The sequence below is a fragment of the Eublepharis macularius genome, chromosome 4 (assembly GCF_028583425.1).
Source record: "Eublepharis macularius isolate TG4126 chromosome 4, MPM_Emac_v1.0, whole genome shotgun sequence".
Classification (NCBI taxonomy): Eukaryota; Metazoa; Chordata; class Lepidosauria; order Squamata; family Eublepharidae; genus Eublepharis; species Eublepharis macularius.
Genome location: NC_072793.1, coordinates 69,451,771 through 69,464,027, shown reverse-complemented (window position 1 = coordinate 69,464,027; position 12,257 = coordinate 69,451,771). Strand labels below are relative to the sequence as shown.

At 39.1% G+C, this 12,257-nt stretch overlaps 1 protein-coding gene across 1 annotated transcript in view; it reads left to right on the top strand.

Annotated features, from left to right (window-relative positions):
• The window catches only part of RAD50 (RAD50 double strand break repair protein), a 53,565-nt gene that overhangs the window by 22,134 nt on the left and 19,174 nt on the right, over nucleotides 1-12,257 (top strand). The window contains exons 10-20 of the mRNA XM_054975965.1: nucleotides 103-309; nucleotides 2,711-2,893; nucleotides 3,075-3,232; nucleotides 5,111-5,286; nucleotides 6,145-6,382; nucleotides 7,221-7,410; nucleotides 8,829-8,955; nucleotides 9,342-9,535; nucleotides 9,706-9,816; nucleotides 10,804-10,896; nucleotides 10,983-11,096. Of these exons, the coding sequence (XP_054831940.1) occupies nucleotides 103-309; nucleotides 2,711-2,893; nucleotides 3,075-3,232; nucleotides 5,111-5,286; nucleotides 6,145-6,382; nucleotides 7,221-7,410; nucleotides 8,829-8,955; nucleotides 9,342-9,535; nucleotides 9,706-9,816; nucleotides 10,804-10,896; nucleotides 10,983-11,096 (1,791 nt within the window). The remainder of the gene's footprint in view (nucleotides 1-102; nucleotides 310-2,710; nucleotides 2,894-3,074; nucleotides 3,233-5,110; nucleotides 5,287-6,144; nucleotides 6,383-7,220; nucleotides 7,411-8,828; nucleotides 8,956-9,341; nucleotides 9,536-9,705; nucleotides 9,817-10,803; nucleotides 10,897-10,982; nucleotides 11,097-12,257) is intronic.

Below are 12,257 nucleotides of genomic sequence, written 5' to 3'. Positions count from 1 at the left end.
TGAACTTGCTTGTTTATCATCCTGTTCTGTGTACGTAGATGTGGGTCATATTAATTTCTGTGGGATTAACTGCCAAATAAATAGGTTTAAGATCTTTTTCAGAGAGAATTTGGAGAGAAGGAAATGATGAAGCAAACGCAATTAGATGAAATAAGGGATAAAAAGACTGGACTTGAAAGAACTATTGACCTCAAAACAGACATTCAAAATAAGAAGCAACTTGAAGTGAAGAACTTGAAACATGAACTGCGCCAGCTTGAAGGGTCCTCAGATAGGCTTCTGGAACTGGATCAGGAACTTGCCAAAGCAGTAAGGTTTTTGTGCCACTTAATTATTGTGAATGTATAAAGCAACATCTATTTATCTTATTACTAAATATAAAGTGCGGCAGACAACATTCCCTTTCAGCTACTGGATATCTTTAGCCCTGTGCTGTTAAGGCTTACTCTTTAAAGTTTGTTTAAAGGAAAAGGGAAACTATATGCCTGGTTGAGAATTATTAGCTGGATGTGTAAGTTGGGCAATGAAGAAAACTGACAGGAGGAAATGTGAAATTGTCCTTGATACTGACTGTACTAATCTCACACTGTGTAATCCGCCTTGAGTCTCAGTGTGAAAGGCGGACCGTAAATGACATAAATAAATAAATATTGCAGATACCAGGGATAGCCAAAAAGACAAATAAGTGGGTTCTAGATAAAATCAAGCCTGAATTCTCCCTAGAAGCTTAAAGTGACAAAACTGAGGCTGTTTTATTTTGACCACATCATGAGAAGACAAGACTCTCAACAAGAGAGTCTGTTAATGATAGGATGTTTTGAAAGTCTTTCATTTATAGGGTCACCATAGGTTGGAGGCGACTTGACAGCACATAACACACACACATTGCATAGCTGTGGGGTATGTTGGCCCCTCCTAGTCTTGTTGCTTTGCAGTTCAACTGCACTCATATATTATGAGAAGCATCTTTTATAAATAGTTCAGATTTTGTATTTTTATTATTTTTTTAATGCAGAGGAGTTGGAGAGGAACTTGTAAATTTATCTTTTGAGACAATCAACAAACACAGCTTTTAGAGAAGCAAGTGCAAAATAACAATTGTCACAGATGCTTAGCAGCTTCTGACGGTCTCTCTGAGTAAATTATTTAGTCAAGAGACTGGATTGGTTATTCATTACCACTATATAAACTCTTTGATATGACAAGCTCATAAAACTGTAAAAAAAAATGACTAGAACATATAAGAAATAGCCAGGTTATTCTTATGGTAGTTAGGAACAAGTGAGAAAGTCTATTCCAATAAAAGTTTAAAAACTTCACTGGATCCATTGAGGCATAATGTGATGCTGCGGTATAACTGAACAAATCATATTTAATTAATTGTCCAAACTTGCATCAACACATTAACCATAGTTTGTGTTTGCCTCCAAACAGGATATAAAGCAGATTCTGAAGCTGTTTAGATTGATTGATGTAGAAATTATATGCTAATTTCTTCCTCAATAGAGATCCAAAGCAGCTTACACTGTTCTCCCCTCCTGCATTTTTTCCTTACATCACTTTGGCCCTGTGTTTAATTAACCAGGGTTAGACAACTATGGTTTTGCATTACTTACAAACATGGTATCCTGGCTTAATCCTGGTTTATTCTCTGTCTGTAGAGTTACCTGGTAACAGAAGCTCAAAATGAAACTGCTCTGGCCTTTCAGGTTTCTCTTGTGCCAAGTGTCTCCCTGTCCTTGGCTCAGAGTCTGCCTTGCAAGAGGCTGCTCCACCTCACCTCTTAAAGACACGGCAAAGCTCCTTCCATGCATCCCCAAAGGAGAAAAACCAATGCCATTGGAGCCCAAGATATTTTAATGACCTTTGTTCCAAATACAAAGTGGTTTATATAGTTCATTTCATATTCAGATTATGTGAGAGCCTGCAAGCTTCATTCTGGTAGCCTCTGAGCAGGGAGGGCATGGCTCTGTGGCAGAATCTGAGATCTGCACTCACCTTCCCGGTGGCCAATCATGCTGGTGGTGCATTGAGGCTTTGGGTGTTGTAAGGCAGGCTGGAGTAGCAGCTGGATCATTGGCAGAGGGGAGAGGGAGGGCGTGACTGTGCTAAAGCCAGGATTTGCTGAGACAATAAGACATGGTCTCATTTTCTCTCTCTCGATATTGTCTAAACCAGCCCACTAAGTCATAGGATAGTTCTTTCCACAGTTGAAAAGGACAAGTGGTAAGGGACATTATTTCATACTTGTTAAAGTCATAACTTAATACCTTGACGTCAACCATGTCTTAGATTCTTTTGTTTCTGACTAAGGTCTAGTGTTCACTGAGACTGTGTTGGGTGTACCACTTCAGACTGCAGTTGAGATGCACATGATTCAATATTATTTTGTTCAACAAAAATTCCTTGACTAGCACATCAGAGTGGTTCCAGTACCTTTTCCTTGGATTGCTATTTTCTAAGTTCAGAGAATTTTTTTTGTTATCTGGAGGGACATTTAAATCATGTGAGTCTGTAGTCTGAAGTAGTTACACCCAGGCAAATTTACCACATCAGTGAGAATTAAGCCTAAGGATTAGGCGAGATCGAGATTCCGTCAACACTTTTTGTTCAGTGAATACCATTTCAGTCTTGCCCTTTTGAGTCTGTTTCTATCGAATAAACATGTATAAAATGCATTCAGTCTCCTGGCTTTTATATTTCTGTTTAGAAACGTGAATTAGAAGAAGCTGAAAAGAATAGCAATGTAGAAGGCCTGGAAATGGAAATACAAGAGTTACAAAGAGAGAAGGCAAATTTAGACAGCATTCTTCGGAAACTGGATAAAGAAATGGAGCAGTTGAACTTGAATACTGCAATAATAACCCAAATGGACATGCTGAAGAAAGATAAAGTAGTGTATTTTCTCCTCTGAGTAGTCTCTTTGGGCTACTCTTATACATAGAATGTTCTATTAAAATGACATCTTTGTAATTAAAGTGGACTTAATTGCTTATCAAGTATTTTGAAATTAATTTTATAGCTGCTAATCAAAACTTTACTTGGTATGTCATGTGTTGGTGCTTTTTTAAAAGGCTGACAAGGAGGAACAGATTAGAAAAATCAAATCAAGACACAGTGAAGAGTTAATCTCCTTACTGGGATATTTTCCAAATAAAAGACAGCTTGAAGATTGGCTTCACTCTAAAGTGAGAGAGATTAATCAGACAAGAGACAAACTTGCCAAGCTTAAGTGAGTAGAAGATGTAAAATTCACATAAAACATGATGCATGGGTGTGTGTGTGTGTATTTGAGTCAGGAGGTGACTTTTTCAGTTTTTTATTCACATTGTATAATGTACTGCTGCTGAACAAGCTGCTTATGGTAGGGCGTTCCATTTAAATGGCTGCATGGTGGATTGTGCCCCAGAATCAGTAATGATGTCAGAGGCTAGTGTCTGCCATAACCGTGGAGGAGGGGGTCAGGGATGGAGATTCCCATGAACTGACTGTTTTCACTAAACTGCTCCTAGCACTGGGAAAGGTGTCTCTGTGGCCTTGGAAACCTCAAGACCCTGTACACATCGTTCCCAGCAGGAAGGTGGGGACGAATGGTAGCCTGGGAGGGATTTTTGTGTCTATGCTGTTGTAGTGCCTTATTCTGAACAAAGACCATCGTAGGATGAATATCGTAAGATTATGATACCAGATTTGTCAATAAAGCTTTACAAATCCTGTGGAGACTTTTGGGAATATGTTTTGGAATGATCCTTACAAATATGGTGTCTGTTTTAATTAATTTGTAGTTATTAGCAAATAATACTGATTACAGATTGTAGTGTGTTTGTGGCAGTGGGATCTTGCTGCAAGCAGAGCGTGCATCAGGAGCAAAGGAAATGGAAGACAGAGAGATAAGGGAGGGGGGAAGTGGTATGATGGAGAAAGAGACAGGCAAAGGGAATAGGGAGGAAGATAAGTAAGAGATTGTCCACATGGGTCCCCCCCTCTCTCTTTATATTTATGAATCAAAGTGTGATATTGTTGGGTTTCAAGAGGGTTTGCAAATCATAGCTTGGAAGATAGTGCTAACTGTATGTCAGGCTTGGACTCCCTTGGGTCAGAATCCAGGGCTGCCTTGCCCTCCAGTGCCCTTTCGAGGTGAGCCATGGGAGTTACCTCAGTCCATGGGGAGGAGGGGGATTCCAGATCTCCCATGCCTCTCTTCCCTGTTCCACTGGGAGAGGTCCCATGCCAGTGAGGTTCCAGATCTCCCATGCCTCTCTTCCCTGGCCACTGGGAGAGGTCTGGCCTGTCTTCCTTGGCTTCCTTCGGTCCAGCCTTTTAAAGGTTCCCCCTGGGAGCAGGGCAGCCCTCGACTCATCCAGTGCCCTGTGAAATGGGGAATGGCTCTGCAGCGCATGGCCTCATCCCCTTGCATTCTGCCGTCCCCCAGTACTCACGTGGACTTGAGGAGAAGGGATGTTGCCAGCCTCAACTGTGGGAACTCTGGCAGGTATGGCTCAGCAGCAGAACCCTGCCTCCCTGCTGCATTGTGTGGCTGGCTCTGGGAACAGCTTGGTTGTGCCTCATTGCTGCTTGCATGGCTCTCCCTCTCTCTCTCCTGGTTGAGGCTTGGATCCTGGGGAGGTTGGGGCTGCCCTGGCTGTTGGAGGAGCCTGTGTCACCTGGCCAGGAGGCTGCAGGGGCAGGGCCCCTGACTGATCACTGTAGTTGCCTGATTGTCATAGCAAACTGATCAGTATGTCCTTCAAAATGGAAAAAGGAATCAGGGTGTGAAAGTGGAATGCATGATTCTATGACCTGATTGTCCAAATTATGGTTTAGAAGATTTTTTTCTGAATTTGTCAGAGTCCAGTAAATGTGCCTTAAAGACTTTCATGCATCCACACAGGGCTCTAAGTGACAAGGAAACAGGATGTTTTAAATTGGTGAATATTATCTGACCAGCAGTCTTTCCCTGCTCCAGTATGGCAAATTTATAGTTAAGTTTTTATTTATTATGTTTAACAAACAATAGCATTTTAAAATGGGCAGATGAAGACTAAAAAAGTACTTGAAACAGCAAGAATAACTTTGTCTCATTTCTGATCATAATCATACTTTGTTTCAGCAAAGAACTTGTTTCAGCTGAACAAAACAAAAGTCATATTAGCAATGAACTCAGAAAAAAAGAGGAACAGTTAACCAACTATGAAGAAAAGCTCTTTAATGTTTGTGGAAGTCAGGATTTTGAAAGTGATCTCCACAAGCTTGAAGAGGAAATCGAAAAAACCTCCAAGCAACGAGGTAAATTTATATGGCATGAACAATTTCATCCAAGTCTTTATTTCAGATTTATATTATCTTGGATTATGACAGATGTGTTCTACTATTTTGTTAAACAAACATTAGTGAAAATTCTTAATTGAGTCTCAGTCTTGCCTGCCCAATTTTTAAACTATTAAGATTTTCTCAAGTTGTATTTTTGTTTTTCTTTGAAACAACCACCACTAAATTCATTTCCTACTTTATTTTATTCTTCTCATACTCGACATGGTAGGTTCCATATTGATTATAGATCAACATTACTGAACGTTTGTCTTGATCAGAGTTGTATTCAGATTTAATGCTTATCTGTTATGACTTACGCAAAGAATTTAATAAGCAAGTTTATTTTTTACAAAAGTATTGCAAAATTTTCCACTTTACTTAAAATTGACTGCAACCCATCAGCCACTTGTTCTGAAATGATATCCATGAAGACATTTTGGATTTTTCCACTATAAATTATTTGAAGGTCAAAGCCTAATTATGGTTAGAATTTAGTTGCCAGGCACGAAGTGTAGCTTGTGGCTAAAGCAAGATGCTACATATGACAAATAAGTCAGATATGTCAAGCTGTTACTCATAGTTCCATCCTCTTATTTCCTTTCATTTCAAAAAAACATTGATGCACAATGTGATGCTTTGCAATTTTCAGTTCCAGTGCTAATAAATGGATAAAATAAAATATAATGGCTTAAGCCACATAAGTGAGAGTTTGTGCGCTTGCGCCAGCACTGGATCTTCAGCACAGACTTCAAAGGATCAGACTGTAATTGACAAATTTAATAAATTTCTACCTACCCCAAAATCTGTTTTGATACTGTTTATTCTTCAAAACAGCCATGCTTGCAGGAGCCACAGCAGTTTATTCGCAGTTCATTACCCAGTTAACAGATGAGAATCAGTCATGTTGTCCAGTCTGTCGGAGAGTCTTTCAAACAGAGGCTGATCTGCAGGATGTGATAAGTGACCTTCAGTCTAAGCTGCGCCTTGCCCCAGACAAACTGAAGTCAACAGAGTCTGAGCTTAAGAGGAGAGAGAAGAGACGTGATGAAATGATTGGGCTTAAACCTGTCAGGTGAGGCAGAAAGTGTAGTAAAATTTAGCTATTTCTTATAGGAGTAATATTTTATAGGACAGGTGAACAACATTTTCAGAGACTAAAACTATTTTATTGTACGCTCTTTTCTCTGAAATCTTTTGGAAATAAGTTTTGTTCACTGTACATAAGAGATTTAGCATGAGCCAAACAGCACCAGCAGCAGTACTGGTAATGCTTTGGCTTCTTACCATGACTTTCATCAAGATGGGTAGCTGTGTTAGTCTGTCTGAGGCAGTAGAAAAGAGCAAGAGGCCAGTAGCACCTAAAAGACTAACAAAATTTGTGATAGGGTATGAGCTTTCATGTGTCACTGTATCTGAAGAAGTGAGCTGTGACTCATGAAAGCTCATATGCTACCACAAATTTTGTTAGTCAGATAGGTGCTACTGGACTCTTGCTCTTTTCTACTACCATGACTTTGCTAAGAGCTCTCTTTTTTAGGAGTGAGCACTGTGGATATTCAGTGTGTCATTTCTTAGAAAACGAATGCATTTTTTTTTTGGCAAACTAGGAATGACTGTGCCAGGATTTGCCCAGCATTAATAATACATTACTGAGATAAATTTATACAGTGATTTTTTTTAAAAAAAAATGCTTTTGACGCAAGGATGATTTTAGTTTTCAGAGTGTGTCATGTGACTGTATAACTTCTTTTTTTAAAGATCTGATCAATTAAGACAGTTTGAGATATTTACTGTAAACTGGTTTTGTATGTTTAGCATGTGAATATGAATACAATTTCCAATTTATTGAACTGATTCTGTTGCTGTTACAGTTAAGAAAAACTTGTAACGGATTTGTATTTCTTGCTAAGGCAAACAGTAGATGATCTCAAAGAAAAGGATATACCTGACTTAAGAAACAGATTGCAGACTGTCAACAGAGATATTCAACGCCTTAAAGGTGATCTAGAAGAACAGGAAACCCTCTTGGGTACTATTATGCCTGAGGAAGAAAGTGCCAAAGCATGTCTCCAAGATATTACGCTTATGGAAAGGTACCAGGTAAGGATAATAAATTAAGAAAGTACAATAAATGACTTATCTTCAAAATTTAATCTCGGAGAAAAGGCTGGTATTTTAGTTGGGTGAAGATGTTATTGTACATAAGATTATTTTTTAAATAATACAATTCTTTGGATTGTAGCACAACAATCACCATGCTGGTGGGATTTCATTACCTTTTTAGGGTGTTGTTTTTGTACAGCAGCATGTACTGGGAACAGTTGTCATACCTTGTTATGACTACATGCTGTTACACAGAACAGAAATGGGGACGGACTGGGACTTAGCCACTTTTCTCACAACTTCTTAGCCACTTGGAGACCAGCTGCGTTAAAGCAAAGGCTCTGGTTCAGATTGGGAAGGATGGTTTTATCTCCCACTGCCACAATTTTACCTATCTCATAAAGGTTCCCTGAAGCTAATGTTTCTCCTGATGGAGGAATCATACATGCAGCCTGCATATTTTCCTTAATAGGTCATAGCAGCTCCAGGGGGAGACCCTTTGAGGAAAATATATATGGGGAAAACGGTTAACCAGCTTCTCATCATAGCCATCTCAGTCTAAATTGGTGACTCCCACAGTTTTAACAATAGAAAACATGTTTAAAAGCCAGAAACAGACCTACATCTCATAGTTTGGTGCTATATTTAGGATATGTTGTTTGCCTAGCTGTGATAGTGACCATATTTTTAGGATATATTAATTACATGCTAAACTGTCAGATATTAATGTATTCCATTTGAAAGAAAACATTAACTTATGGAAACCTGAATTTGAAGAAATAGGTTCACTCAATCCACGTTTAAAAATATAAAGGTCCTATCCTGAGTGCAGAGCTTCTGTGTGGAGAAATCCCCTGTAACATAACACAACTTTGTCTCCACCCCGCCCTCCTCACTTGTGCCAGGCAGTCAATGCCTCGGGTGATTATAGGGAATAGCTAGCCGTGAGCCAAGCTACAAGTGATGCCTGACACAGGTTGGACACTTGTCAGCTTCCCTCAAGTTTTGATGGGAAATGTAGGCATCCTGGTCTTGCAGCTGTAATGGAGAGCCAAGCTGTAAAATCAGGATGCCTACATTTCCCATCAAAACCTGAGGGAAGCTGACAAGTGTCCAACCTGTGTCAGGCGTCACTTGTAGCTTGGCTCCGTGTATACTTCCTGAATCACCATTTAGCTCTTCTCTCTTCTTTATGTAAAGTGAAAGAGGGCTTGACAGAGAAGTGGGAGGCATGAACAGAGCTCCCGTTCCCTATAATGGCTGCCTTGTAGTATTTTAGTGCTTGTTAGTGAATGCTGTGGGTAAAGGGGCTGGATGATAGGGCTCTGTTAGGCCTTGAGCACATAGGTGCCTGCATTGGACTGGGTGTACCTCCAAAAGTGATATTGATTTCAGTATTTTATTGCTATTTTCAGACTGATTTAAGGGATGTTGAACGAAAAATTGCTCAGCAAGCTACTAAGTTACAGGGAATCGATTTAGGCCGAACTCTGCTACAAGTAAGCCAGGAAAAGCAAGAGAAAAAGCATCAGTGGGATACAGGTAACCGTATACAAAAAGCACTAGGCTATTTGTCATGTTGAAATATAGTAGATTAATTTCCCCACATTCGTAATGTTCCAATCCCTATTAAGCCATCCAGAATTTTTTCTCCCATAGGTTCACAGCCTTAATCTTTGACAAATGTAATAGCACTGCAAGAAGCTCTGGCTCATAAGATACTGTACATTTAGTCATACAAATGATATTTGGAACCTTTTTGTTGCAAGACTGCCAGGCAAGTTTATAGCTGTTTCTTTCATGACTACAGCAGATACTTCCTTTATTTCATTTAAATATGGCCATATGTTAAATTACAGCCCGTGAAACTTATAGTACTTTAGAGCAGATTTCCTCTTTTTAAGTTGTACTTTTAAACATAACTGCAGTTACTGGCAAAATTGAACTGAAGCAGAATCTTAAGCAAGACCAACAAAATCAAGTCCAGCATCTAAAGAGTACAGTGAATGAGCTCAAAGCAGAGAAACTTCAAATTTCCAGTTGTATGCAACGTCGACAACAGCTGGAGGAGCAGACTGTGGAGTTGACCACTGAGGTTCAGTCCTTGAACAGAGAGATCAAAGTAAGACAAATGCAAACTTGAGTGGTGGTTCTTCCATTTTTCTCTGTAATTCAAGATTTGTTTTGGTTTTACAAAATAAAGCACACTAATAAAGCTTCTAGTGGGCAAGCACGATGAAGGTAAAGACAGACTTCTAAGCAAAATGGACACCTTGGTGTTTTCTCTTTCAGGAAGCAAAGGAACAGATATTTCCTTTGGGAGCAACTTTAAAAAAATTACAGGAAGAAAAAGAAGAGTTAATGAACAAAAAGAACACAAGTTATAAAATGATGCAGGAGAAGGTTAGAAGCACATCTTCCAAGAATTTTCAGCTGGGGAACCCAAGAAGTCTCTTGGGTGGTGGAGGTGGAATCTCATTTCCTATGTAGCTACTTCCCCACACCTTCTGCTTTTCCTCCTGTTCTCTGCCTGCAACCCCTACAGCCTCTCCTCTTCCCCTGCTTCCATCCCACTTACTACCTTTTTGCTGCCCACCACCACCAAGCTGTGGAATACATCCTGTGTGCATGCAGTGTCTAGTAATGCATGCATTGTCACATCCGCAGATATTATGGAGAACAAATTGTTTTGTGAGTAGCATTTGGACACAGGCTTGAGCATGTTGCTAAAATGCCATAGTTCAGTAGGTGCATTAAAACCTCTTTTTACAATAATGGCAAAATGTTAGGATTTTTGCACAAATGATTCCCCTCATAAATATATTTCCAAGCAAATAATAATTAGACTCAGCATAAGGTAGATTGCCTATGAAATGAATTATTTATGAGGTTTATTTGATGTACATTGGATGGAGCCATAGATTTCAATGGAAGAAGGGATATCCCTGTCTAGGGTCCTTGGGGGTGTAATGTTGGGAAGCAAAGGGAAATTGATTCTGGGTTACAAATTTAAAGAAAGCAGTTGAGCAGATCAGATTTACATAGAACTATATTGTACATTAGTTGTCCAGTTGACTTAAGGAGTAGTGAATATGATTGGTTAATTTCAGTAAAATGCTATGGAATTCAGGTAAAAAAGACAATAAAGATCAGCATGAAGCTTAAACAGCATTCTATCTGGCTATTATTTTATAGATAGTATCTTTTTGAGAAAGGCACACCCTTTCTTAGAACAATCACAGCCTTTCAAGTAGTTCTAGTCTAATTAAATTAAGATGTTATGATTAGCATTATTTAAAGTGTTCTTTTGTTGAGCAGTATGTTGTTATCTATAAATGTCTATGCATTTCTTTGAAGCAACTCCACATTTCTTTATATATTTTCCAACAGATAAATGATGTTAAAGAAAAAGTTAAAAATATCCATAACTTTGTAAAAGAAGTTGAGAATTACATTCAGGAAGGGAAAGAAGAATACAAACAGGTAATCAGTAAATCAAGATGACATTTAATAATAATAATAGTTTCAAAGTAGCAAGGTTTTAACTAAAGATATTTTTTCTTTTATAGCAAAAGGAATCTGAACTTGATGAAGTTAAAGATCAGCTAGTCGAATGTGAGAAAAAGAAAGAGAAGATAAATAAAGAAATGGGAACTATTAGGCAAGATATTGATACTCAAAAGGTAGATTTGTCGTTTTAGACATTATTCCTAAATATTAGACTGACACCTGCTACTTTTTGTATGATTCCAAATTACTGACAGCAGACCAAATTCTAAGAAAGGGATCACCTGTACGAAAATTACCAAGAGGATTTTATAATAAGAAAAAATGCCTTTGAATTATCTTAGTAATCTTGGAACTGCCAAGCTATTTCAGTCAAGAACTGTTTTGAGTTTTGGGTTTATCCTGGTATATTGTAGCATGGCTTTTGCTAAGCATTGCATAAGATGATAATTTAACTGTGTCTGACCAGTTAACGTTATTTAACTTGAGATCAACTAGAGCAATTAAATCATGGCCATTTGTGTAGTTATGTCATGGCAAAACCACAAAGTACTTTGTATCTGGAAAATAAATGAAACATAGTTGGACAGCTCAGCCTTGCTTATATACAGCTGTCTGACATGCAACTGCTATACACTAGCAACCTCAAACAAACAGTACCGCAGTTCACTTCAGATTACAGTTAAAACCAGAAGTACCCTCTCCCCAAAGATTAGCCGAGGAGCTGCCGAGGAGCCTCTGAAAAACGCCGAGGAGCTCTGGAGGGAGCTGAGTAGTGTCGGACAGCCTAAGGAGGTCGAAGAACACCAGAGACCCAGAGGCACCCAGACGTGGATTAAGTGACTAGCGTGGGGGGAGTGTGCTGAGCTGACCCAGCGGAACAAGACTTTAATGACCAAGAAGGAGTATAAATCCCCCAGAAATGGAATTATTATCAATAGTTTGTTGTAGCCTAATTAAAATAGAGAACCTTTAAGAGTTCTCCTGAAATAAATGGGGGGGAGGGGATCTTGCTGCAAATTGGAATAGTTAAGCTAAATAACATATACTGGAACTAGAATTGATATGTGAAACCAGGTTGGGGGGCAGGGTGGAATACATTATGGATTGAATTGAATTGGAGTGTTGAAATTGATTTGGCCGTGGTTTCATTGGATAGTATTGGTCTAGGAAGAAACTGCTTGGCTGACCCATAGGAATCTGTTGATTTAGAACTGGTGCTACTTTCTGCACTGCTAGAGTTGGTGCTGTCTCTTGCTGCTAAAAGATACTGGGTATTGTGATATGATGATGATGGATGCAGGGAGGGCAGCTGAGATAGGGCTGGGGATCCCAGT